This window comes from Marmota flaviventris, chromosome 7 (genome assembly GCF_047511675.1).
Source record: "Marmota flaviventris isolate mMarFla1 chromosome 7, mMarFla1.hap1, whole genome shotgun sequence".
Lineage (NCBI taxonomy): Eukaryota > Metazoa > Chordata > Mammalia > Rodentia > Sciuridae > Marmota > Marmota flaviventris.
The window spans coordinates 97,559,297-97,587,281 of NC_092504.1; the positions used below are offsets into that span (position 1 = coordinate 97,559,297).

Below are 27,985 nucleotides of genomic sequence, written 5' to 3' on the forward strand. Positions count from 1 at the left end.
ATGGAGCAAGGAAAACTCTTCACTGAAACATCCAACAAAGTAAGTGTTGGTTTGCTTTTCAAATGTAGCTTCATTAATCTTCTTGTCAGTAGATGTACTTTAAGGCTGTTAAAGATACCATGTGAATATATATACACCTTGCTTTACACAGAGGAAGTATTCCTGGTCATTTGTAAATTGATTTTTAAAAAACAAATTCACAATTGTGATAAAGTAAGAACTCTTATCATTTAAAAAACAATTAATCCTTCTGTAAAGTAGAACAAAATCTTTCTAATGCTAAAAGAATCCACCAAATACAGCCACCTACTAATATAAAAAAATCAATAGATAGCTATCAAAGCTTGAGCTGTGTATAGATTTTAAAATAAAAATGCAGTAAATGAATAAAGATTATAAGGCACAAGAAACTATGAAGATAGAATACAATATTCTGCATGATGTTTTATGGAAATGAACTGTGGCTAAAGAAAGAAAATTAACACTATTTCTTTTCCTATTTCCAAAATTAACAATATTTATTTTCCTATTTCTCTTTTCTTATAATAATCTTTTCACAATAAATTCCAGTTTTCTCTATTTTAAATAGATGATTAGTATTAGAAATTACAATGTAGAAATCTAGATTCAGAAAACTGAACTGGGATCCATAAACCAGTTGGGCAACATTAATATCTCATGACATTTGGAATACAGATGAGAAATCCCCTAAGTATCAATAATATAACTGGGATAAAACAATTTTGAGACAAAGACTACATATCTATATGGATATATAAAGATATAGATATATACATATATAGGTATATATGTGTACACATATATAATCATATAGATATAGATATATGTCTATAGATATATAGATATACATATATAAATATAGATATATATGTGTGTATATATATATAAATCATTTGTCTCCCAATTTATATTATTCATGTATAAAAATATACATGTGATTATTTTCAATGAATGAACTCTATTATCTATATTTCAAAGTGATAAAACAGAATGACATTTCAGTATTGTAAGTGGGAATGTAACTAAATGTCTCACTCGATTTTAGATTAATAGGAATAAGATCACTTTGTCATTTTATCTTTATATACATAGGTTATCACATGCCGGGCAGCCATTGCCTGGACAACAAATGCCCCCCTGTCTATTGAGAAAGTTGAAGTTGATCCACCAAAAGCTGGTGAAGTTCGAATTAAGGTAAATATAAATGAGACTTTCAGTAGGCGTGAATGCAGATGTTTGTTTATAATTATTTTGCATTTTATATTTAAAGAAAATCAAGAATTCCTATGATTTACACCAGCTCTATATTACTGTATTTAATAGTAAGATCATTGCATTGTGTGAAAATGTCAGAAACATAAGGTACATAAATATTGAAATGTCACTAAATATTTTAAATATATTATTGTTTTTAAATTTTGAAAATCTACATGAGCAATTGTTGAATCATAAATCTCTTTTATTCACAATTATAAAGGTATTCTGATTATAACTGCTGTGGTTTGATCGCCCCTTCCAAAACTCATGTTGAAATTTAATTGCCAATTTAAGGGTATTGGGAGGTGATACCTTTAAAAGAAAATTAGATCACGGAGCTATCATCTCATGAATGGATCCAGACTATTGTTGCGGGAGTTGGTTAGTTATCATGGAAGTAAGCTCCTGATAAAAGGGTAAAATCAGCACCCACACCTCTCTCTCTGTTTCACACATGCTCACTTAGCCCTCTGCCATATTAAGACACAGAGGGGAGGCCCTTGTGGGGTACCAGATTCCATACTGTTAGATCCAGCCTCCACAACTGTGAGCCAAAAAGAATTCTGTGGTTTACAAGTTACGCAATCTGTGACATTTTGGTGTAGCAGCAGAAAAATGGAGTAAGATAACAACAAGCATATTCTCTACTCCCAGTGGAATGGATGAGAAAACTGAGACCATTCCCCGACCCAGCTTCTACCTATGGAGTCTCCACTCTAGATGCATCATTTCTAGGATACCTGACCCAAATCACCCACCTTCCTCCCCAGCGCTCACTAGTAAGGAAGAAGATCACACCAGGCAGGGCAAGATGAGAACTGTATGAACATACTCAAGCTATAATGGAATAGTAGTTCAAACAAGCATTTTTCTCCCAGTTCTGGAGGCTGGAAGTCTAGAAGATCAGGGTGTCAGCATGGTTGAGCTCTGGTGATGACTCTGGCTCACAATGACTATCTCTTTGCCATGTCCTAGCAAGGTAGAGAAAACAAGCAAGCTGTCTGGTTTCTTTTTATAAGGATAGTAATCTAGCGATGGGTGTCCTACCCTCATGATTTCATTTAAACTTAATTACCTCCCACCAAAATATCCATCTCCAAATACCTCATCACGTGGGGGTCAGGGCTTCAATATGAATATGAATTGGACACAACTCAGTCCCTTGCAAGAATTTACCAACTCATAGGGCAAAGGTGTCATTTTAGGTAACAAGTCATTGCCTTCACCCCCAACTTTGTTGCATTAATGTAGAAATTTTAACCACAGAAATAGGCATGAAAGATTCATAATTCTGCAGCCCTGCTAAGGGGGCTAACTTTATTTGGAAAAGAGTATGAAAAGACTCATGTCTGAAGGGATTGTCAAAAACATTAGAGATTGTCTTAGTGTGTTTTCTGTTGCTATAACAAAATACCTTAAACTGGATACTTTATTTTTAAGAAGAGACATATTTAACTCACAGTTTCAGAGGTCAAAGAGCATGGTGCTAACATGATTAGTTTCTAGTGATTAGTTTTTGGTGAGGACAACATGCTGTGTTACAACATGGCAGAGAAATAGAAGGAGAAATTCTCTCAATAACTAATCCAGTCCAGCTAGACCTAACTCGTTCCTATGAGACTATAAGTTATTAGTTATTGAGAAACACATTAATCGATTCATGAGTTTAGTGTCAACATTACCTAATCACCTCACAATAGAACCCACCACTTAAAATTATCACCACTGTTTTAGTAAGCTCTTTCCTGCTGTGACCAAAGACTTGACAAGAACAACTTTAGAGGAGGAAAAGTTTACTTGACTCATGGTTTCAGAGGTCTTAGTCCTTAAGACAGCCAACTCTATTACTCTGTACCTGAGGGGAAGCGAAACATCATGGCAGAAGGGTGTGACAGAGGAAAGCATCTGGGAACAGAGCTACATAGCTACAGGAAGCAGATAGAGAACTCTGCTCAACAAGGACAAAAAATATATTCCAAAGTGCACCCACAGGGACCCACCTTCTCCAGCCATACCCTACCTGCCTACAGTTACCACCCATTTATCTCTATCAGAGAATTAATTCACTGATTAGGTTAGAATGCTCATAGCCCAATCAATTCACCTCCAGACTTTCTTGCATTTTCTCACACATGAGCTTTTGAGGACATCTCCTATTTAAACCATAACAACCACCTCTCAATACTATTATATTGAGGACCAAGTTTCAAGCACATGAACCTCAAGGCTACAAAACATATCCAAATCATATCAGAGATCTTAGTGATGAGCAATTAAGAAGATTGAAAGCTTCATGAAGCTGGTAGCAGCAAGTTCAATGCAGAGAGCCAGCCAAGGATACTATTAAAAGGAGTCTACTGACGTCATGTTCATCCATGGAGGTCCAAAAGACTATGGATAAGCAGTAGGCACCTTTCCCTCAGGAGCAACCAAAATAGGCACTTGAAAGCTGCTAATTATTATTAACATGGTGAAGAATGGGAAACATTCCTCAAGATGCTGACCCAGGGGAAAATTCTAGGAAGCCAGGTTTAAAAATAAAAATATAGGGGAAAAAACTGAAAACCTAAGTCTGACACTAGAAAAAGCACAATGAAAGGACTGGAAGGGGATAGGAAGAAGAGACTAATCAGAATCCAGAGATACTATTCTATTATCTAAATATTCAGTTTTTGACAAATCCTAAGACATACAAAGAAAAAGTTGATCATTATACTGGGTGAAAAGCAAGTAATTTAAGTTGCTTTTCAGAGGTCTCAGAAGTTGGACTTAGTAAAGACAAAATCAGCTATTATAAATGTTCATAAAACTAAATAAAACAATATTGACGTTATTTTTAAAGATGACAATGATTCATATTTAAAGCAACAAAATTGAGCTGAAAAGTATAATCACTGAAATAAAATTTTCATAGGAGGCATTCAGGAGCAGATTTGAGCAAGCAAAAGAAATAATCAGCAAACTTTAATATAGATCCTTTGAAGTTATATAATCTAAATAACAAAAAAAGAAAAACAAATGAAGATAAATTAACATACCACCAGAGAGCTGTGGAAAATCACAAGCATATCAATGTATGCATGATGTATATTTCAGAAGAGGAGAGAGAAAAGAGGGCAGATAAAAAACGCTGGAAGAAATAATTGCTAAAAATATTTCCAAATATACTGAAAGAATTAATCTATACATCCAGAAGCTCAATCAACTCCAAGTAGGATAAACTCAGAGATTCATGCCTTGAAACATCATAGTCAAAGGCTATATTGAAAACCAAATAGAGCTATGTCAGCAAAGTGGTAGAGAAGGAACCTTAGATCATCCCCATCCTCAAAAAACAAACACTAATTGAGCAGTAACAATTCCTGGACAAATTTCCTTTGTGAGAAATCCAGAAAGTAGCAGAAAGTTTTCTGCTTCCATGGAAAATGTGAAATCAGACTCACCCTAAGGAGATTCAGAACATCTTCTTGCCAAAGAGCCTACCCCTGTAGCAGTACCATGCAATTAGGAAAACTTACCCCAGCTCCCAGCTTCATCCAGGGGAGGGAATGAAGTGATTACATGTTAAAATCCCCCAGCTTTTCTAAGGAGACTCCTGCAAAGAACTGACTTCTATCTTTCAACCTGGAAGTTCTAATGAACCTACCAAAATCAATCTACTTGAAGGGGAATAGAAACAGTATCCAAGGGCTGGAAGATGCTATAGTACCTCCCCTCTGCTCAACACAGGGGAAGTGGATAAAAACAATACCAGATTTTATATTCCCTCCTGCGAGGGAAAATATTTAACTGTGCCTACAGTGGCTCAACTTCTCTATGCTATCTAAAAAATTAGAATCTGTCTAACCAGTCCTGGATCTCTGACAAGTTCAGAAAAGCCTAGTCTCCTGGAGGGGAACAAAGTTGGCAGCTTGTGCTAATAGATGCCACCAATCTTTCTGCCTGCTCAGTGCAGCATAAGCAGATAAAAATCACAGTCCCCATCATTGTGAGGAGGAAAAGTTGGCAGAGGCCCTCAGAATATCTTACCCTAAGGACTGATGAGGCTTCTCCTTTACAAGTCCAGTTCATGAAGCCTGGGGAAGGGCCTGTTTTGTCTATCAGGCAGACACCAACCCAGAGAGTTAAGGAATATGAATAAAGCAAAGTTGTACCAAATAAAGCAACAAGATCAGTTTCCAGAAATTAACACTTATGAAATGGGGATATATAACTTATAGGAAGAAAACTTAACAAATAAAGATGGTCACAAATTTTAAGACAACCATGCATGGACAGAATGAGAACTTCAAAGAAGGGATAGAAAACATAAAATTCAGATTGGGAAGATGGCGGCGAGGGGAGTGCATTGCCCCCGTGTGCTGCTTCACTGTGTGGGAGTATGACAAGTCAGGATGGCTAAAGGCTATCTTGTTAGGAATTTCCAGCAATAGTGGGGTGCTCCGGAACCTGGAGGAAGGGTTTCCATCGCACGAGGATCGGCTATGGGGACTCAAACGCGAGAGGTTTGTCACACGGAGGGTAACACTGCTTATTCAGCAAATCGCCCCGCGGCTAGAGTCTGCAGCGCGCGCTGGGAAACGAGGAGATAGCGACACAGGGATACAGCGCTGCAGTTTCTGCCAGCCGTGCAAGCACCGTACTCAGGGCTGAATTCTGGGTTTGAGATGGGGGAAGGAAGTGGTCCATCTCGGTTCTCCACACCGGTCAGACCACAGAGGAGGCCAGCAGCCACCATGTTGGAAAGCTGACGTCACCATCCCTGTTTTCGACTGACTGCAGCTCATTCAGCCATAGAACAGGTAATTTCAGGCTGCCATTCGCCTGCGGCTTGCAGACAGATTGCTAGGGTTCAGTACCTGGGGGCTTCTTAGAACCTGATCTTATCAGAGCGAACACCGAGCGCAGGGCGGCCGAGTTCCGGCTCCCGGAACCGCCCTGGCCCAGGGCTGGGGAGCCTGCGGAGGCTGCTTCTTGGACCCTGCTCCTATCAGAGCATACACCAAGCACTAAGCGGCCGAATTCCGGCTCCCGGAACTGAGCCCACGGGGACTGCTTCTTGGAGCCTACTCTTATCGGAGCTTACACCGAGCACGGAGCGGCCAAGTTCCAGCTCCCGGAACTGCCCTGGCCCAGGGCTAGGAGCCCGCGGAAACTGCTTCTCAGTCCGGGTCCTGCTGAGGGCCGGTCAGGACTCACCCGTTGCTTTGGTTGCCCGGCAAGGGGAACTAAATGCTGCCATTCGCATAGGATACCAACATGGCAGAGATCTGATGTCATCAGAAAGCGGCGGAGGAGAGAACTTCATCAATACCAGCGGCGACAGAAACAGTTGGTCTCCTGGTAGGGGGGGTGAGGCACAGACACCCGAGTCTCCTCAATTTGTCGTCGAGCCAGAGGGGAGGAGCCGGGCCGCCGCCAGCGCCCGGAGCAGGCCCAGCGGCTCACCAGCATGGTGACCCCATGACCCCAATTGGAGAGGGGGCGGAGCGGAACCGCCACCCGCACCCACAAGGTGGGCAGACCCGCGACCCAGTGGTACATGGGCGTGGTAGGAGGGGCAGGGCAGAGCCGCCGCCCGCGCTTGCAAGGTAAACAGACCTGACACAGACTGGCGGGTCAGGCCCAGTGGCCTGCCAGTGTGGTACACACGTCACCCCAACTGGAATAGGGGCAGAGCAGATCCTTCTCCCACGCCCAGATCAGGCCCTGCCGGTGTGGTGGCCACATGACCCCAATTGGAGTGGGGGCGGAGGGGAACCGCCACCCGTGCCCGCAGGGTGAGCAGACTTGTGACCAACCTGCAGATCAGGCCCAGGGGTCCGCAGGCGTGGTAGGAGGGGCAGGGCAGATCCGCCGCCCGTGCCTCCAAGGTAGGCAGACCTGCGACAGACCGGCGGATCAGGCCCAGGAGCCTGCCGCAGTGGTACACACACCACCCTAATTGGAGTAGGGGCAGAGCAGAGTCGCCGCCTGTGCAAGGAACAGGCCCAGTGACCTGCAGGCGGGGTAGTCACGACAACCCAATTGGAGTAGGGTCAGAGCAGAGCCGCCACCCGTGCCTGAAAGGTGGGCAGATCTGCGACCGACCAGCGGGACAGGCCCAGTGGCCTGCCGGTACGACAGACACGTCACCCCATTTGGAGTAGGGGCAGTGTAGAGCCGCCACCCGCGCCTGCAGGGTAGGCAAACCTGCAACCGACCAGCGGATCACGCCCGGTGGCCTGCCGGCGTGGTACACTCGTCACCCCAATTGGAGTAGGGGCAGAACAGAGCCGCCGCCAGCGCCCAGAACAGGCCCAGTGACCTGCCAGCGTGGTAGCCACGACACCCCAATTGGAATAAGGAGAGAGCAGAGCCGCCGCCCGCGCCTGCAGGAAAGATACGCAAGCAGTATGAAAAGACAAGGAAAGAAAGGACCAGAAGCAATGCAGGTCAATGCAACTTTAGAAGAGGTAACAGCTACAGCAGATGGAATGTCAGATAAAGAATTCAGGATATACATGCTTCAGATGATCTGGAGGATCAAGGAAGACATTAGACAGCAAAATCAGACAATGAAAGATCACTTCGACAATGAATTACGCAAACAAATCCAGGAAGCAAAGGATCAACTATACAGGGAGATAGAGGTTATAAAAAACAAACAAACAGAAATCCTAGAAATGCAGGAAGCAATAAACCATCTTAAAAACTCAATGGAGAATACTACCAGCAGAGTAGAACACTTAGAAGATAGAACATCAGACAATGAAGACAAAGTATTTCAACTGGAAAAGAACATAGACAGCTCAGCAAGACTGTTAAGAAACCATGAGCAGAATATCCAAGAAATATGGGATAACATTAAGAGACCAAACTTAAGAGTCATTGGGATACAGGAAGGTACAGAGCTCCAAACCAAAGGAATGAGCAGTCTATTCAATGAAATAATACGAGAAAACTTCCCAGACTTGAAGAATGAGACAGAATCCCAAATCCTAGAAGCCTACAGGACGCCGAATGTGCAAAATCATAAGAGATCCACACCTAGACACATTATAATGAAGATGCCCAACATACAGAATAAGGAGAGAATTTTAAAAGCTACAAGAGAAAGGAAGCAGATTACATTTAGGGGTAAGCCAATCAGGATAACAGCTGATCTTTCAACACAGACTCTTAAAGCTAGAAGATCCTGGAATAACATATATCAAACACTGAAAGAAAATGGGTTCCAACCAAGAATTGTGTATCCAGCGAAATTAAGCTTCAGGATGGAAGATGAAATTAAAACCTTCCACGATAAACAAAAGTTTAAAGAATTCGCAGCTAGAAAACCATCTCTTCAAAACATCCTCGCCAAAACATTACAGGAAGAGGAAATGGAAAATAACAATGAAAACCAACAGTGGGAGGTAGGACAGTAAAGGGGGGGAAAATAATCAAAGAGGAAAACAAACCATGTTTAGTAACAGAAATAAACAAATATGGCTGGAAGAACAACCCATATCTCAATAATAACCCTAAATGTTAATGGCTTAAACTCACCAATTAAGAGACACAGGCTAGTAGAATGGATCACAAAACAAGACCCAACAATATGCTGCCTACAGGAGACGCATTTGATAGGAAAAGACATACATAGGCTGAAGGTGAAAGGTTGGGAAAAATCATATCACTCATATGGACTTCGGAAACAAGCAGGAGTGTCCATACTCATATCAAATAAAATAGATTTCAAGCCAAAGTTAATCAAAAGGGATAAAGAGGGACACTACATACTGCTTAAGGAAACCATACACCAACAAGACATAACAATCATAAATATATATGCCCCAAACAATGGTGCAGCTATGTTCGTCAAACAAACTCTTCTCAAGTTCAAGAGTCAAATAGACCACCATACAATAATTATGAGAGACTTCAACACACCTCTCTCACCACTGGACAGATCTTCCAAACAAAAGTTGAATAAGGAAACTATAGAACTCAATAATACAATTAAAAACCTAGACTTAATTGACATATATAGAGTATACCACCCAATATCAAGCAGTTACACTTTTTTTCTCAGCAGCACATGGATCCTTCTCAAAAATAGATCATATATTATGTCACAGGGCAACTCTTAGACAATATAAAGGAGTAGAGATAATACCATGCATCTTATCTGATCATAATGGAATGAAACTGAAAATCAACGATAAAAGAAGGAAGGAAAAAGCATACATCACTTGGAGAATGAACAATAGGTTACTGAATGATCAATGGGTTATAGAAGACATCAAGGAGGAAATTTAAAAATTCTTAGAGATAAATGAAAACACAGACACAACATATCAGAATCTATGGGACACATTGAAAGCAGTTCTAAGAGGAAAATTCATTGCTTGGAGTTCATTCCTTAAAAAAAGAAAAAACTAACAAATAAATGATCTCACACTTCATCTCAAAATCCTTGAAAAAGAAGAGCAAAACAACAGCAAAAGAAGTAGAAGGCAAGAAATAATGAAAATCAGAGCTGAAATTAATGAAATCAAAACAAAAGAAACAACTGAAAAAATTGACAAAACTAAAAGTTGGTTCTTTGAAAAAATAAACAAAATCGACAGACCCTTAGCCATGCTAGCGAAGAGAAGAAGAGAGAGAACTCAAATTACTAGCATACGGGATGAAAAAGGCAATATCACAACAGACACTTCAGAAATACAGAAGATAATCAAAAACTATTTTGAATCCTTATACTCCAATAAATTAGAAGACAGTGAAGGCATAGATAAATTTCTTAAGTCATATGATCTGCCCAGATTGAGTCAGGAGGATACAGACAACCTAAACAGACCAATATCAATTGAGGAAATAGAAGAAACCATGAAAAGACTACCAACTAAGAAAAGCCCAGGACCGGATGGGTATACAGCAGAGTTTTACAAAACCTTTAAAGAAGAACTAATACCAATACTTTTCAAGCTACTTCAGGAAATAGAAAAAGAGGGAGAACTTCCAAATTCATTCTATGAGGCCAACATCACCCTGATACCTAAACCAGACAAAGACACTTCAAAGAAAGAAAACTACAGACCAATATCTCTAATGAACCTAGTTGCAAAATTCCTCAATAAAATTCTGGCGAATCGGATACAAAAACATATCCAAAAAATTGTGCACCATGATCAAGTAGGATTCATCCCTGGGATGCAAGGCTGGTTCAATATACGGAAATCAATAAATGTTATTCACCACATCAATAGACTTAAAAATAAGAACCATATGATCATCTCGATAGATGCGGAAAAAGCATTCGACAAAGTACAGCATCCCTTTATGTTCAAAACTCTAGAAAAACTAGGGATAACAGGAACATACCTCAATATTGTAAAAGCAATCTATGCTAAGCCTCAGGCTACCATCATTCTGAATGGAGAAAAACTGAAGGCATTCCCTCTAAAATCTGGAACAAGACAGGGATGCCCTCTCTCTCCACTTCTGTTCAACATAGTTCTCGAAACACTGGCCAGAGCAATTAGACGAAAGAAATTAAAGGCATAAAAATTGGAAAAGAAGAACTTAAATTATCACTATTTGCAGATGATGTGATTCTATACCTAGCAGACCCAAAAGGCTCTACAAAGAAACTATTAGAGCTAATAAATGAATTCAGCAAAGTGGCAGGATATAAAATCAACACGCATAAATCAAAGGCATTCCTGTATATCAGCGACAAATCCTCTGAAATGGAAATGAGGACAACCACTCCATTCACAATATCTTCAAAAAAAATAAAATACTTGGGAATCAACCTAACAAAAGAGGTAAAAGACTTATACAGTGAAAACTACAGAACCCTAAAGAGAGAAATAGAAGAAGATCTTAGAAGATGGAAAAATATACCCTGTTCATGGATAGGCAGAACTAACATCATCAAAATGGCAATATTACCAAAAGTTCTCTATAGGTTTAATGCAATGCCAATCAAAATCCCAACAGCATTTCTTGTAAAAATAGAGAAAGCAATCATGAAATTCATATGGAAAAATAAAAGACCCAGAATAGCAAAAACAATGCTAAGCAGGAAGTGTGAATCAGGCAGTATAGCGATACCAGACTTCAAACTATACTACAGAGCAATAGTAACAAAAACAGCATGGTACTGGTACCAAAACAGGCGGGTGGACCAATGGTACAGAATAGAGGACACAGAAACCAATCCAAAAAACTACAACTATCTTATATTTGATAAAGGGGCTAAAAGCATGCAATGGAGGAAGGATAGCATCTTCAACAAATGGTGCTGGGAAAACTGGAAATCCATATGCAACAAAATGAAACTGAATCCCTTTCTCTCGCCATGCACAAAAGTGAATTCAAAATGGATCAAGGAGCTTGATATCAAATCAGAGACACGCCGTCTGATAGAAGAAAAAGTTGCCTACAATCTACATTTGGTGGGGTCGGGCTCCAAATTCCTCAATAGGACACCCATAGCACAAAAGTTAATAACTAGAATCAACAAATGGGACTTACTCAAACTAAAAAGTTTTTTCTCAGCAAAAGAAACAGTAAGAGAGGTAAATAGGGAGCCTACACCCTGGGAACAAATCTTTACTCCTCACACTTCAGATAGAGCCCTAATATCCAGAGTATACAAAAAACTCAAAAAATTAGACAATAAGAGAACAAACAACCCAATCAACAAATGGGCCAAGGACCTGAACAGACACTTCTCAGAGAAGGACATACAGTCAATCAACAAGTACATGAAAAAATGCTCACCATCTCTAGCAGTCAGAGAAATGCAAATCAAAACCACCCTAAGATACCATCTCACTCCAGTAAGATTGGCAGCCATTATGAAGTCAAACAACAACAAGTGCTGGCGAGGATGTGGGGAAAAGGGTACACTTGTACATTGCTGGTGGGACTGCAGATTGGTGCAGCCAATTTGGAAAGCAGTATGGAGATTTCTTGGAAGGCTGGGAATGGAGCCACCATTTGACCCAGCTATTCCCCTTCTTGGTCTATTCCCTAAAGACCTAAAAAGAGCATGCTACAGGGACACTGCTACATTGATGTTCATAGCAGCACAATTCACAATAGCAAGACTGTGGAACCAACCTAGATGCCCTTCAATAGACGAATGGATAAAAAAAATGTGGCATTTATACACAATGGAGTATTACTCTGCATTAAAAAATGACAAAATCATAGAATTTGCAGGGAAATGGATGGCATTAGAGCAGATTATGCTAAGTGAAGCTAGCCAATCCCTAAAAAACAAATGCCAAATGTCTTCTTTGATATAAGGAGAGTAACTAAGATCAGCGTAGGGACGAAGAGCAGGAGAAGAAGATTAACATTTAACAGGGATGAGAGGTGGGAGGGAAAGGGAGAGAGAAGGGAAATTGCATGGAAATGGAAGGAGACCCTCAGGGTTATACAGTGGAGGGGGTAGAGAGAGAGGAGGGGAGGGGAGAGGAGGGGAGAGGTGGGGAGGGGGGAGGGTGGAGGATGGGAAAGGCAGCGGAGCACAACAGACACTAGTATGGCAATATGTAAATCAATGGATGTGTAACTGATGTGATTCTGCAATCTGTGTATGGGGTGAAGGTGGGAGTTCATAACCCACTTGAATCAAAGTGTGGAATATGATATGTCAAGAAATTTGTAATGTTTTGAACAACCAACAATAAAAAATTAAAAAAAAATGCACTGACATATTGGAATGAAAAAAAAAAAAGAAAACATAAAATTCACCAAACAAAAATCATGGAGATGAAGAATACCATAACTAACTTAAAATTTTACTAAAGGGGTTCAACAGAAAAATAGACCAACCATAAGAAATTGTCTGTGAACTCAGGTTAGAAAAAAATTCAGTCAAGGATAAAAATAAAGGAAGTAAATGATTAAAGAAACTATGGGATATCAATAAGCAGACCAATTTATAGAGTATGGAAATCCTAAACAAAAGAAAGAAAAGATTAGAAAGCTTACTGAAAGAAATAATGAGTGAAAACTTCTCAAATCCAGGGAAGAAAATGAGCCAAGAAACCCAAATAAGATGAACTCAAAGATCTATACTGAGATATATTTTAATCAAATTGTCAAAATTTAAAGAGAAAATTACCATGAGCAACTAATAAAAAATAAATAAATAAATATATTTATGCTGATTTGAAAAAAAAAGTGATTAGTCACATACAAGCGAATCTCAATAAAGCTATCCATGGTTTCATAAAAAGACCCAAAAAGGTCCTTTCAAAACAAAAATTCCAACAAACAAAAAAATGCTATTTCCCACAAAACTGTCCTCCAAAAAAAAAAAGAAGAGTAAAGACTTTCACAAACAAAACAAAAGCCAAGGAAGTTCATCACCACCAGATGGATCTTATAAATAAATAAATAAGAGTTCTTTAAATTGAAACAAAAGGATGCTAAACAGGGATTTCAAGGTGGTTTTCAAGAGATAACTAGCCCTAGTTTGCTTCTCCAGGAGGTGGAAATAAAGTAACAATAAGTGTGTAAATATTTGAGGAGCTGAGGGACTATAGGTGGCACTGGAAGTTGATGGCACAGTCTAAAAACCTCTGGAGGGAATATGAGCATTGTAAACGTTCCTTAACCTGTTTTGTGAGAAAAGTGGGGCACAGCCTGCTTTCATCCCAACTAATTTGGTGACAACTGAGAGGCATGGCAACAAGCAGCAGCTGCAACCAATAACCCTGCCCACCATACCTGGCAGATTCCAATCTTAAAGAACAGGTGAGAGATGTTTCCAAGAACCTTGGCTAAGAAGAATTTTTGACCCATTTTCTTTCCTCCATGTGTTCTTTTATCATTACTTTTTATATATCACCATTTTCTCTTACTTTTGTCTTATTCTGTTTTTATTCTTTAATTGGATTTTTCTTTTTTCTAATTTTTCCCTCTTGACTTATATTTATATAATTTTTCCTTTTTTGTTCTGCTTTTTATTTCATCTATATTTTTCCTCCTCCTCCTCTTCCTCCTCCTTCTTCTTTTTCTCTCACAACAATATGGTATTGGCATAAAGTAGATATATGAGCCAATGAAATAGACTATAAATAAACTTACACATAAACAATAAACTTTGATGAGTATGCCAAGAATACACAATGGGGAAAAGATAGTCTCTTTAACAAATGATGTTGGGAAAATTGAATATCCACATTCAAAAGGTTGAAATTGGAAATTTTCTCATGCTGTACACAAAAATCAATTCAAATTGATTAAAGACTTAAACATGAGACCTGAAACTACAAAACTACTATAATAAAACATAAAGGGAATATTTATGACATTGTTCTTGGTAATGACTTCATGGACATGAAGAAATGAAAGGAAACAAGTACCAGAATGAAAAGGCAACCAATAGAATGAGAGGAAAATATTTTCAGACCATATAAATAATAAGGGGTAAATATCTAAACTACATAAGGAACTTCTATTAACTCAATAGCAAGAAAAGAATTTAATGGGCAAAGGACCTAAATATGCATTTTTCCAAAGCAAACATACAATTGGTCAATGTGTTTATCAAAAAATGTTCAATGTTTTCCAAAATTGCTAATTATTAGGGAAATGCAAATCAAAACTGCAATGTGGTATTACCTCATACCTGTTAGGTTGTCTATTATCAAAAAACAAAAGATATCAACTCTTAGCAAGGATGTAGAGAAATTAGAACTCTTGCTTGCTGTTGATGGGCATTCAAATTGTGGTACCCATAATAAAAATAATATGGAGATTTCTTCAAGAAATTAAATAATAGAATAGCCACATAAGGCAGCCCCTGGATATTTATCCAAAAGATTGAAATCAGTATGTAAATACTGCTGATACAACTCTCCCACGCTTATGTCAGCACTAGTCATAATAGCCTAGATATGGAAACAACCTAACAGATGAATCCATCAACAGATGAATAAAGAAGTTTATCCATCAACAGATGAATAAAGAAAATGTGCTTTATGCATACATTGGAATACTACTTGGTTTTTATAAAGAAGGAAACTCTGCAATCTGTGATAATATATATGAAACTTGAGAACATTATGCTGCAAAATAAGTGCATCTCAGGATGACAAATAATGTATGACTCTACTGATATCAAATATCTAAAATAGATTCATAGAACCAAAGACTAGTGTGTGGTTTCTAGAACTGGGAGAAAGAGGGAAACGGAGAGTTACTAATCAGTAAGAATAAAGTTTCAGTTAAACAAGTCAACATCATTTATTAGAGAGACTGTCTTTTCTCCTCTGTGTATTCTTCCTTCAGTTGAGTTTAAAAAAAATTAAGATCTGTTGTACCACATTGTACTTTTAGTCACCAATAATGTATTGTACACTTAATATTTCATTAAGTATGTAGAAATCACAATAAGTGTTTTTAACATAATAAGATAAAAAGGCAAAGAGAAAATCAAAAAGCACAAGAGAAAAAGAACACATCACAGAGAAGGTAACCTCAATAAGACTAACAATTGATTTAACATCAGAAACAATAGAGTTCAGAGAGCAATGTGATAACACACTCAACTTGTTTGAAGAAAAAAAAAAAACTGTCGACCAAGAGAAATCCAGCAAAACTATCTTTCAAAAACAAAGGCGAAATAAAGACAATCTCACATATATATTTTAAAAGAGTAAGATAAATTCTTGCTGATGTACCTGACTTAAAAAAGATACTCAAGGTAAATTCTTTAGTCTGAATTATACAAATTAATACTTCCTTAAATGCAAATTTTACTTTGTACACAAAATATTTAGCTATCTCCAAATTATCTCTTCAAAACTATTAAATGCCTTTAAAAGGGCATTACTCTTTTTTAATAGTTTTTTTGTTCTAAAACTAAATACAAATTGAGAAAATATCCATCAGTGGGAAATTTTAATAATTGCCTAGATTCAACCATTTGATGCTTCACTTATATTAAAATTCACCTATAATACATAATTTACTTCAAGAATCAAATACACTGGGTAGATCCTATTTGTTAGTAATGACTGAACTACATTCAGAAATTTTTTTAAATGTGTTTATATGATTAACAAACATAAGAACGGTATGAGATTCTACTTTTAGTCTCCAGTTTCTGCGTCTTTAAACATTCTGGCTGTAAGAGGGCTTTGCCCCATCTAAGAGTCTTCTGCTAGGTTTCAGAAAATAGTACTACATCTTGTCCTACCATGGCCAAGACTATCTGCACAGGATTGCCAGTTCCTGCTTCCAAATCTTTATTATTAATCATAGTAAGTTTTTAGACTTTCAGTTTACACTTGTTTAAAGTAGAGCATTTTGTAGAACAATCAATTTCCGATTATTACCTGCAGAAAAATTTACACGTACCTGATACATGATATGGAAATTTGGTTCCTGTTTTACCTTTTATTATTATTTTATTATTTATTTTATTATTTCCTTTTATTAACTAGGGGAAATCATTTCTTAATATTTTTCCTCTGAATACTCTTTTTTTTTCTCTTTGGCATCTTTTTCTCTATCATGGTCATTGGCAATGGATAAACCATCTTAAACACATTTTGATGTAAAATAACACTTTCTGATAGAGTCAGATTTGACACTGATAGGGTTAGACACTACCTATCTGGTAAAACAGTTTTTACCACTGATGTTAGAATGCTTTCTATGTAATTCACTAAAAGTTTTCAGTAGCAACATTTAAGGGATTTTGATGCCTTTTTATTTTACTCCTGTTAGCTATGGAGAGTCAATTCTTTTTTCCTTCATTAAATAAACAGAGGCAAAATTCATAACATTTTTTATGTCTGATGGCACCTTTTATGTCCCAATTAAGAAATCATTCCCTGGCCCAAGATCAGGAAGATAATTTCCTTGTTTTTATCTAGAATCTTAATTGGTTTACACTTAGCATTCAGATCTACAAGTAAAAAATGCCTGGCAATAATTCTTTTGTGTTTGCTGTGAGGTAGAAGTCCAAGATTAACTTTCTTCCTACTTATATAACAAATTGACCTAGTTATTTGAAAATTCTGCCTTTACCCCTACACTTTAGTGCCACCTTTTCTCTAAATCAAATGGCTAGTACGTCTGGGTCTACTTCTTAATTTTAATTCTGCTCCATTAAACTACTGGTACATTTATCATTGTACCAAAACCAAATGCTTGCATTATCATAGCTTTATATTTTCATTCAGAATAAGTCCTATAATTTGTTCAGAATTACCAGTAGACTTATGCATTGAATCCTCCTCTTCCATTTCACATCTCATCTTCAAAGAATTTTCACCTTGTGCCATCAGACATATTTGAATAAAATCTAAAATAGAAGGGCAAAATATATTTTTAAAAGAAATTTTGCATTTATTTTGTAAGAAACTGTTAGTCAGCTTTTAATCATTATGACCAGAATACCTAAAAGACCAATTTAAGAGGAGGAAAAGTTTATGTTGGATCATGGTTGCAGAGGACTCAATCCATGATGAGTTAAAACAATTGATCTGGTCCTGGGGTGACACAAAACATCATGGTAGAAGGGCATGGAGGAACACAGTTGCTCAGTTCAGGGTAGCCAGGAAATTGAGAAAGAGCTAGTGTCAGGGACAGATATAGTCCTGAAGCCATGCCTCAATGAACTACTTCCAGCCATGACCCACCTACCTATAGTTTTTCATCACTTCCCAGTAAATTCATTGAAATTATTAATCCATCAAATAAGATAATCCACTAATGAGATCACATGCTTCATAATCCAATCATTTCATCTCTGAATATTACTGCATTGACTAACACATGAGCTTCTAGGGGCAATATTCCGGATCCAAATCATAACATTCCATCCCTGGGACCCCAAAATCTCATGACTACCTCACAATGCAAAATTCATTTTTGTCCATCTACAAGAGTACCTATAATCTCCATAGTTCCAGCATTGCTCTAAAATCTAAGTCCATAGTCACCTACAAGACTCAAGGCAAACCCTTAGCTGTCAGCTCCTATAAAACTTATAAAGCAATTTACATGCTTCCAATATACAAGGCACAGAGGAAACACACTTACATTATCTCACACATGAGCTTTTGGGGGACATCTCACATCTAAACTATAACACTATGTCATTCTGCAAGACAATTAACTTCTTTTTAGTGGTGGTAGTCTCTTCAACAATCCTACTTCCTTGATTCCAGTTTTAATGCTTTGTCTGGCCAGACTGCAAGCCAACCACCACATACTTCAGTTTCTGGACGTCGAGTTTGGGAACTTAACATTTGCCCCACTGGGTTTCGACTTTGCTTTGGTCCCATTCCTTCTTGCCCCTATTCCTCCCTTTTGGATGGGTTTTTTCTCTGTGCTATTGTATATTGGAAGCATGTAAATTGCTTTATAATTTTTACAGCTCACAGCTAAGAGTTTGCCTTGAATCTTGGAGGAGGCTTTGGGCCCAGAAGCAGAAAGAACAAGCAAGGAAGGGGCCACAGGGGCAATGCATCCTTTCAGGGCACACCCCCAGTGATCCATCTCTTCCAATCATGCCTCATCTGCTTACAATTACCACGCAGTTTGTCGGTTCAAACTAGGATGAACTGATTGGGTTATAGCTTTCATAAGCCAATTCTTTACCTCTGGATATTGTTGCATTTACACAGGAGCTCTTGGGGATACTCTATATACAAACCATAACAGAGGGTTGATCTTTTCCACAGCCCCTCTCTCTCTCCCATTCCCAGCTGCCATGAGTTGAACAGCCTTCCTTTGCCTCATCCTTCCATTATGGTGTTTCTGCCTTGAACGCAGATGACCAATGGCTGAATCCTCTGAGAACATGAATCAAAACATATCCTTCCTACTCCAAGTTGCTCTTGTCAGACATTTTGTTTACAGTGACACATAGGTGACTAACAAATTCTATTCAGTTTATTTCATGTGAGATCAGTTTATTTCATGTTAGATTCAGGTTATACATTTCTGTAGGATGTCACTGAATTAACATTACATTCAATCAGTTGAAACTCAATTTGAATTTATCCCATGGCTTGTCATCTGTTGCATATATGGTGCCCAGCTTTTTTACTTATCCTTGGAAAGTTGAATTTGGAAAAGCCTGCTTGCCACAACTGAAAGCTGAATACTCTATGTAGAATTTCTCAGTTATACTTGAAAATAATCTTGCTAGTTAAGTTCTAATTTCATAAATAAGGTGCTTGGTTTCAAATTTTATTTTGAATTAGATGATGCAGTGTGCCAAAGCCTAGCTACTAGAAAACCAGGGACATTTCAAATAGCTCACTGAAATTTGGGGGTGGGGGGGGTATAGACCATAAAGTTCATTCAAAGTACAAAAGACAGAAGAATAGCCTAAAGTAATTTGAAAAACAAACAAAAGAGTGAAAAGGAAGATTATTTTTATTTGTAGAGAAACCTAGCCAGTTATTTTTCTGATAGAATAGGGATTGAATATCAAGATGCATGATTAATCAGAGAGTTCCTGCAGACAAAACTCAAGGCAGAGAGACATTAGCTTGCAGGACAGTTATGCAAGCAAAAAGCCTGAGCAAACACAGCAGAAACCATAGAAACAAATATTTTCAACCTCCAAAGATCAAAAAGGAATAAGAAAATAAGTCATCATGGAACTGAGCAATCAGATTTGCAAAAAGTACCAAAGCTCCAGGGTCAATGACTGTTGAGTAGAGAAAAAACAGGGAAGAGAAAATCTAAATGGAAATAGTGCCTTATGAGTGTACCAAGTGAAATGTGCAATGAGAGGCTAACCTTTGATTTGCCACCAACTCCTTTCAGCTGTGAAATCTCAATACCCTGGGGGAAAACCAACTTACCTTTGATACTAGAATAGCTGGATAAAGAGACTGATTACAAAGAGAAAAAGGAAAGAAAACTGTGCACCAAAGCAGAATATTGGGGGAAAGGGAGGGGGCTTTCACCTATTCTTTTGGATATTAACTGCATGTTATGAACTAGCACGCCAAGATCTGGGTGGGGACTTAACATGAAAAGCCTTGTGTTTCAGCTTCTTCTACTGGCAGGTAGAGGGCAAGGCAGGGAGAACAGCATAGATATTATCACCCACGGTTTCTTCCATTAGGGTGTATGTATCAAAACAGACGCTCAAGTTTGGGTTGTGTGCTTCATCATATCTCACAGAATGCATAGCTCCTCTTGACAAAGAGCCAGAAAATAATTCAGTGGTGTTTATGATGTTAAAGAGGTCTAGGGGAAATTATATAGAGTGATAAACCAAATGCTTTGGTCCTTTTCCTGAAACAGTTCTATTATAGAGACACATTTCAATAACGCCTCAAATGTATACCCCAAGTTTTAAAGAATATATTCTGCCTCTAAAGTTGGAAATATTGCATTTTTATGAAAGATTCAATAATTTTATGACAAGGCATTTTATCTCCAATCATGTAATCACCTTTCAGATTATATCCTCTGGGACCTGTGGTACAGATAAGCACATCCTGGAAGGAAAAAACGAAGTACCATTTCCTGCAATTTTGGGTCATGAGGGAGCTGGGATCGTGGAGAGTATTGGAGAAGGTGTAACCAGTGTGAAACCAGGTAAGTAAGGGCCAGATAGGGTGTCAACTCCTATTCAAATTAGCTTTTCAATTATTCCCCAACAGCACTGTAAAATACGGAATCCATCATACTTCCACAAAAACATTAAAATGCATTCACATACCAGATACAGTGCACGATATAAGTAACCTAAAATAGAATCTTCCAGTTTGGGTTTGGGTAGCTGAGACAGGAGGATCGCGAGTTCAAAGCCAGCCTCAGTAACTTAGGAAAGCGCTAAGCAACTCAGTGAGATCCTGTCTCTAAATAAAATGCAAAATAGAGCTGGGGATGTGGCTCAATGGTAGGTCGAGTACCCCTGAGTCCATCCCTGGTACCCTCCCTCCCCTCCCCCAAAAGAAACAGAATCTACTCCTTTCCGTACAGATTATGGCAAATCTATTATACCCAAAATTAAACTAAGAATTGAAAATATATACAATGTATTGTAACACCAGTAAATTTAAAATATGTATGATTCAAAAATTTTTTCTACACACACACACACATAATAATCTAATAAATTGTCTGGAATAAGTTATCATTTATAAAAGTTTCTTTCGGGCTTTGTATTTGCATTTTCATACTGTTCATGTTTCAAAAACCCTACTATGTTAAATATTATTCTAACAATAAACACATAGATATTTTAAAACCACTTTGTGAGTAAATAGAAGCCTTGGCAAGATAATCATTTTGTTAATTTAGCTGCTTAATGGCAGAGTAAGGATTAAGGACACAGGAAGCCTTCCCTCAAATTTTAGACTCTTGTTCAGTTATAAATATTTCATAATGAATATTAATTCTTGTATTAGTATTGGAGAATTAACTCATTGTTTCAACAAATATCAAGTATATATTAAATGCAAACTTGATCTTTCTCCTGGGATAGAACACTACCAAAATAAGTCAGGCACTTTGGCACATACCTGTAATCCCAGCTACTTGGGAGGCTGAGGCAGGAGGATGGCAAGTTCAAGGTAAGCCTAAGTAACTTAGCAAGATCCTGTCTCAAAATAAAAACTAAAAAGGGTTGGGGATGTATCTCAGTGATAGAGTACCCAGGAGTAATTCAATCTCCAGTACAAAAAAATGCTGTCAAAACAGAAGAGCCTTATACCGCATATATTGATGCCACTGTCTTACCTTTGAATCCAATTTTATGAGACATAAATTCCCCCACTTTTTTCTATTTTGAAGATCCATTTGCATTAAAATTGATTTGTTTCTATTCCAAAATGAAATTATGAATGACTTCAAAGATAATGATAACTTTCATTACAACCAATCACAAACATTTACTATGAATAATATCTTATAGATAAAGGTGGGGTTTATTACATTCCATGTCTCCACCCAAGTTGGTAATCATTTTCTTTGTTCTTTTTCCTTAGGAGATAAAGTCTTAATATTCCTTATTCCAGAGTGCAGAGAATGTAGTTCTTGCTTGCACCCCAAGAGCAACTTCTGCTTGAAGCAAAGGTTAGTTTCAATTTCTTTGACTTTCTGTTGAGAGCCATGGCCAGGTCAAGATGGTGCCTGGCATTTTCCCAGAACCAGCGGTTCCTGCTGCCTCAGGTGCCTGCTATTTTTGAGCTCTCCCAGAGTTCCTAGAGAGTTCACATGGGTTGGTTGAGTTCCAGTTGAGCGGAGTTCCTAGAGAGTTCGAGTGGGTGGAGTTCGCTGGGTTGAGATCCAGTTGAGTGCTGGCAAAGTTCCCAAAGTTCAGGTGGAGCTCTTGGGGAGTTCTTGGGGAGTTCCTGGAGAGTTCCAGTGGGCAGCTGCTGAGTGGGTTCTAAAAATAAAGTTCATTCCTGCTTGAATCTTCAAGTGGCTCATGATTTGTGCCCAGCCAGACTGCAGCAACTTTCTTTCACTCCATTTGTTTTCATTGGTACAGTTATCGACTTAGAGCTAAATCCTTTATTTCTCTTTTTGTCACTATGTATCTGTGGAACAGTATTCTTCCTCCAACTGGATTAATGTTAGATGGAACCAGCAGGTTTACCTGCAGAGGAAGGAAGATTTATCATCTTTATGGCACAAGCACATTCACTGAATATACTGTGGTACATGAAATTGCAGTGGGGAAAATTGATGATGATGCTCCCATGGATACAGTCTGTATCCTAAGCTGTGAGGTCCCTACAGGCTTTGGAGCTGTATTTAACATTGCAAAGGTAAGAATGTGCTTCTGTGTTGTTTTCAGTGACACTGTCTATATAACATCTAATTGAACTCCGTTCTCTAAACTTCTCTGAACTTCTTCCATCACAGATAAAGCCAAAGAGGCCTTTTCTTGCCTCACAAGAGGAAAGTTCTTTCAAAACAAGAGCATCGGCTTTGGATGCCTAATTATATTCTATCCTCTGAATTTGCAGGTCACCCCAGGTTCCACCTGTGTGGTTTTTGGACTTGGAGGAATTGGCTCAGCTGTCGTCATGGCCTGCAAAGCCTCTGGTGCTTCTAGGATCATTGGGGTTGACATCAAGGAGGAGAAGTTTCCTCGGGCAAGAGCATTAGGAGTCACTGATTGCCTTAATCCTCAAAAACTCAAGAAACCTGTCCAGGAGGTGGTGGTAGAAATGACTGGCAAAGGTGTTGACTTTGCCTTCGAGGCCATTGGACTTATTGATACCATGGTAAGTTATCTTGAAGCACTGCCTGTCAATATGAGTGTACACATTAACTTCATGAAGACATTACTATAATACTTCATGAAGACATTACTATAATTTTGGTTTTGCTTTGCCTATTTTTTTTTTTTTTTTTTTTGGTGTGGGCACGTTGAAATTGTTTGAGTGCTAGGGATTGAAGTCAGGAACATATAACCATGCACTCTACCTCAGCCCTGATAAAATTATTATTATTGTCTCTAATTTTATTTTGGAACTGGGGATTGAACTCAAGGCATTTTACCACTGAGTTACATCCCCAGCCCCCCCCCCCTTTTTATTTTATCTTGAGACAGGGTCTCACTAAGTTACTGGGACTGAACTTGAAATTGCAATTCTCCTGCCTGAGTCACTGAAATTGCAGGCATGTACAACAGTACCTCCCCCCACCAAAAAAAAATACTATAACTAAAAAAAAAAAATGAACGCATCTTTTATACTTAGTAATGTGCCAAGTAATTTATATATTTTATCCCATCTAAACTGTATATCATTTTTACTAGCTGAGTAGTAACATCATCCTCATTTAAAAGATTGAAAAACTTTCATTAATCATAATGAATTTAAGCAATTTGTTCAAATCATAGTGAGTGTCCTGAATATTGTCCTATTCTATATGATTTTTCCCATACATCCTCCCTGAGAACACGTTCTGCAGTTGTGAGTTGAAGATTTAGGGCTGCTGAGAAGCTAATCCATCCATCTCTGAAATTAGGTCGCAACTTTGGAATCGTGCCACCCAAGCTACGGAGTGGCTGTGATTATTGGATTAGCACCCACAAATTCACAACTCATTTTTGACCCAACGCTGCTTCTCTCTGGGAGAACCCTGAAAGGTGGTGCTTTGGGAAGTGAGTATTTTACTTTCATTTTGCCTTTTCCAGAAACCTATACATCCTGTGTGCTCGTTGGCAAGCAGTGGAGGGGAAGGAACATAGGAAAAATAATCCTCTTTGAAAGGAAATAGAAGACAATGTACCAAAAATAGGAAAGTACACCTTTACCTCCCCACACTCGTATTTATTACCTAGAGGAGCAAAAGTAGATGGGCTTAACATCATTCATAAGATACAGAAGAGTCACTTCTTAGGGTGCTCATTGGCACCCTCACATTCTGTAATTGGTGGAGAGCTACAATATTTTTCTGAACCACTCCCCAGTACAGAATAAGATGAGAAGAAAATCTTGCTGTGTTGACCCTTAGTTCTCACCTCAACAATGACCCTAAGTGTCTTCTTCAGAACAAAACAGGGAACTCCAATGTGCAGTCATACTTGGATATCTCTTCTCCAAATGTCTCCAATTTCCCCTTGTACAACACCCTAGTTGGATTGTTTCTACTCCCTTGAAATCTCACACTATGGAGTAAATTTCAATATGTGAACCCTTGAGGGGCATGCTAAAATCATATCTAAACCATATTATTATCCTTGATTTCATGGAGGAATTTATTCACTTTTTTCTGACATTCATATCTTCCATATCTCCTTCCCCCACACAATATATAAACACACTAAGGAAAATCACAACAAAATTCTCATTCTGGATGCAAAAATGTGTAATGATCTTTTCCTTTTACTCACTTTCATTTGGTAGATTTCTTAGTTACCAAAAATCTTGCATACCAATAATGTTATAACCCAACATTTTAGTCCAATTGACCTATTGCTATGGTTTAGAGTTGAATGTCCCTCAAAGATCTATGTGTAGAAGGCAGGTGCTGTGGAGCTTTAAGAGGTGGGTCTTCTGGGAGGTCTTTAGGTCTTTGGGGGCATACCCTCAAAAGGGACTCTGGTGGGACTCCATTCTCCTTCTCCCCTGCTTCCTGACTCATGATGTAAGCAGGTTTTTTTCTAACTCATGTTCCCCATCTAGTGCAGTCTTAGAGGCCCAAAGTAATGTCCTACCCCTCTCCAATCTTGAACTGAAACCTCCAGAAATATGATAACTTTTAAGTTATTTATCTCAGGCATAGCATTGGGAACTGGTTAATACACTTATTAAGAAACAGAAAAATTTTGTAGCCTGGGTTCTAGATAAAGAATACCCTGGCTATCTCTTTTTTTCAGAGTTCATGTTTTCTTTTTAATTCCATCTTCCCCCAACCCCACATTTTTATTGGTGCATTATAATTGTACATATTGATGAGATATTTTATTACATATACATACATACACACAATACAAAATATAACAATATAATTTGGCCAATATCACTCTCCAGCACTCTCCCTTTCCCTCCCTGCCTCCCACCCCTTGGTCTCTACTGATCTCCCTTTGATTTGCATGAGCTCCAACCCCATCTCTATTTTCCTTTCTCTTCTCTAGCTTTCACATAAGAGAGGAAAGAGGACCCTTAACCTTCTGAATTTGATTTATTTAACCTTTTTTTAGGGGGTGGGGCACTGGATTGACTCAGAGGTGCTTAATCACTGAGCCATATCTCCTGCCTCTTTTTATACTTTATGTAGAGACAGAGTCTACTTAGGGCCTTGCTAAATTGTTGAGGCTGGCTTTGAACTCCTGATCCTCTTGCCTCAGCCTTCTGAGGGACTATGTGCCACTACACACTGCTAACTTCATCTTAATTAGCATTTCATAATAGTCCTAAATAAATTCTAAATGGCTATAAAGAACTGTGCTAGGAATATAAAGACCTGGATTCTACCTTTAACTTTATACTTTCTAAATGTACATTAATGTTGTAAAATATACCTCCATCCCCAGGATTTTAATCAACTATCATAAGAAGACATACACATATATAATTGCCTTGAAAGTAGAGTATATACCCTCAGTTCTTAAGAGAAGGGGGCACTTCACTCCATGCAGGGCCATACAAGGAAGCACTAGGCTCAATCAGGAGATAGAAATTGAAAATCAGGATCAGGTCCTCGTTTCCCTGTTATTGAAGATTAAACACCCAAGAAATGCCAAGGAAAGAAAACAAATTTTATTTAAGGGATATAACAGACACAGACTTCTCTAAAAGGGAGAAGGAGACCCAGAGCTGGTATCCATGGAAGGGGGGTATCCTACCTCTTTCTAGATTTTGGGTTTCCTTTCTTCTCATGCCTTCTCCTCTTCTTATCTTGACTATATGAGCAAAAGACAGGAAAAGAGCAGCCCAAGGGCTGATTGCTTATGTTAGAAAAAACGCCTCTTTCCCCTGCCTGGGGGAGGTGTTAGCCAACAGTTAATGGGAAAGTGCTATCTACCCACTTCCTTTTCTTTGATAATCAGCTACCTATCCTATGCTCTAGTCTCAAAATGACATGGGAATCATGAGTCACTGTCTTTATTGTAATATTTACTGAAAGGAACAGAAGACAGAGTAAGAAAACTCAGAAATTTTAGAATTAACTTGAAATCATTTCAATGGTTTCTGAGCTACAGGGTGTTCTCTAGTTATCTGGTAACTGGCCCTGGGGTAATTTAAAACAGGGATATAGTGTCCCACTGTGAAGCCTGATAAAAGGGAAGGGGAGGGATAGGGCTTAAAGTCTTGGGCTTGTTGGTGTGCATGTCAGGCAAGTTGTTTACTATCCCTTGGAACTAATTAACTTGGAAGGAATGGTTCTTCCCCAGGTCCCCAAGCCCCCAATATGTCAAAGCATTTTAAAATATGGAAAATTTTAAAAATATATATTAATATAATCAGTGAAACATATTTAAGCTCTTTAAACTTTAGTCCTCACAGATATAAAAATGGAGAAAACAATCCCTGCATCTGCCTTGCTCCTGGTGATTATAGTAAATGGGATCTAGGCAGGATTCCAACAGCACCTAACACAGCTACTCTACTTCCCTGCCCTCGAACACCACTACACAATTAGGTTTATTTCAAAGATTGAAATGTTAGGTTTGTGAAGTTTGTGTTATATATATATATATATATATATATATATATATATATATATATATATATATATATATATCCTTAAGTGGTGGGAAACTGTGGTAACTCAAATTGAACCAGCTAGAAGTTAAATTGGTTTAGAAAAAATTAGTGTCCTGCTGACAGGGTAGAGCTGGGGGCCATGAGAGCATTGTGTCTGCTCTGCCAGTCCACTAGGCTTACCTATACAGGGCTCCTCAATGACTCTGAATGATCTTAACACTCCTGAGCAGCAGCAAGATGTGGAGGATCTGGAATAAATTGCCTTTGCTTTTGATGCCAAGATAAAGGATCAAAAGGTGAATGGCTAACTACCTCTCCCATGAATGCTTTTGCCAGTTTTATACACAAATAGTTCATTGGATTCTTTGATTAGTTTTGTTATTTTTCAGGTATTGCTATTTTTCTCCTTTCCTTCTACAGAGTATAAAACCAGAAGCTGTATTCCTAAAATGGTAACTGACTACCTTCAAAAGAAAATCAATATAGACCCACTTATAACCCATAAATTGCCTTTTGAAAGTATCAATAAGGCATTTGAATTGCTCCAAGGTGGACATTGGTGA

The 27,985-nt window shown here is 38.3% G+C and overlaps 1 protein-coding gene across 1 annotated transcript; it reads left to right on the forward strand.

Moving 5' to 3' along the window:
* On the forward strand, positions 1-27,985 carry LOC139706437 (alcohol dehydrogenase 1-like). Its single transcript, XM_071614524.1, has 8 exons — positions 1-39; positions 1,114-1,215; positions 20,709-20,847; positions 22,242-22,329; positions 22,808-23,027; positions 23,229-23,489; positions 24,238-24,373; positions 27,843-27,985. The coding sequence occupies exons 1-8, from the start codon at positions 1-3 to the stop codon at positions 27,983-27,985; spliced, it is 1,128 nt and encodes a 375-aa protein (XP_071470625.1).

Excerpts from the sequence above, each read along its gene's own strand:
- LOC139706437 (XM_071614524.1), top strand. The coding sequence starts at position 1 with ATGGAGCAAGGAAAACTCTTCACTGAAACATCCAACAAA. Across the intron at positions 23,028-23,228 it reads CTGTATTTAACATTGCAAAG|GTCACCCCAGGTTCCACCTG; the intron begins GTAAGAATGTGC and ends CTGAATTTGCAG. Across the intron at positions 23,490-24,237 it reads TTGGACTTATTGATACCATG|GTCGCAACTTTGGAATCGTG; the intron begins GTAAGTTATCTT and ends CTCTGAAATTAG.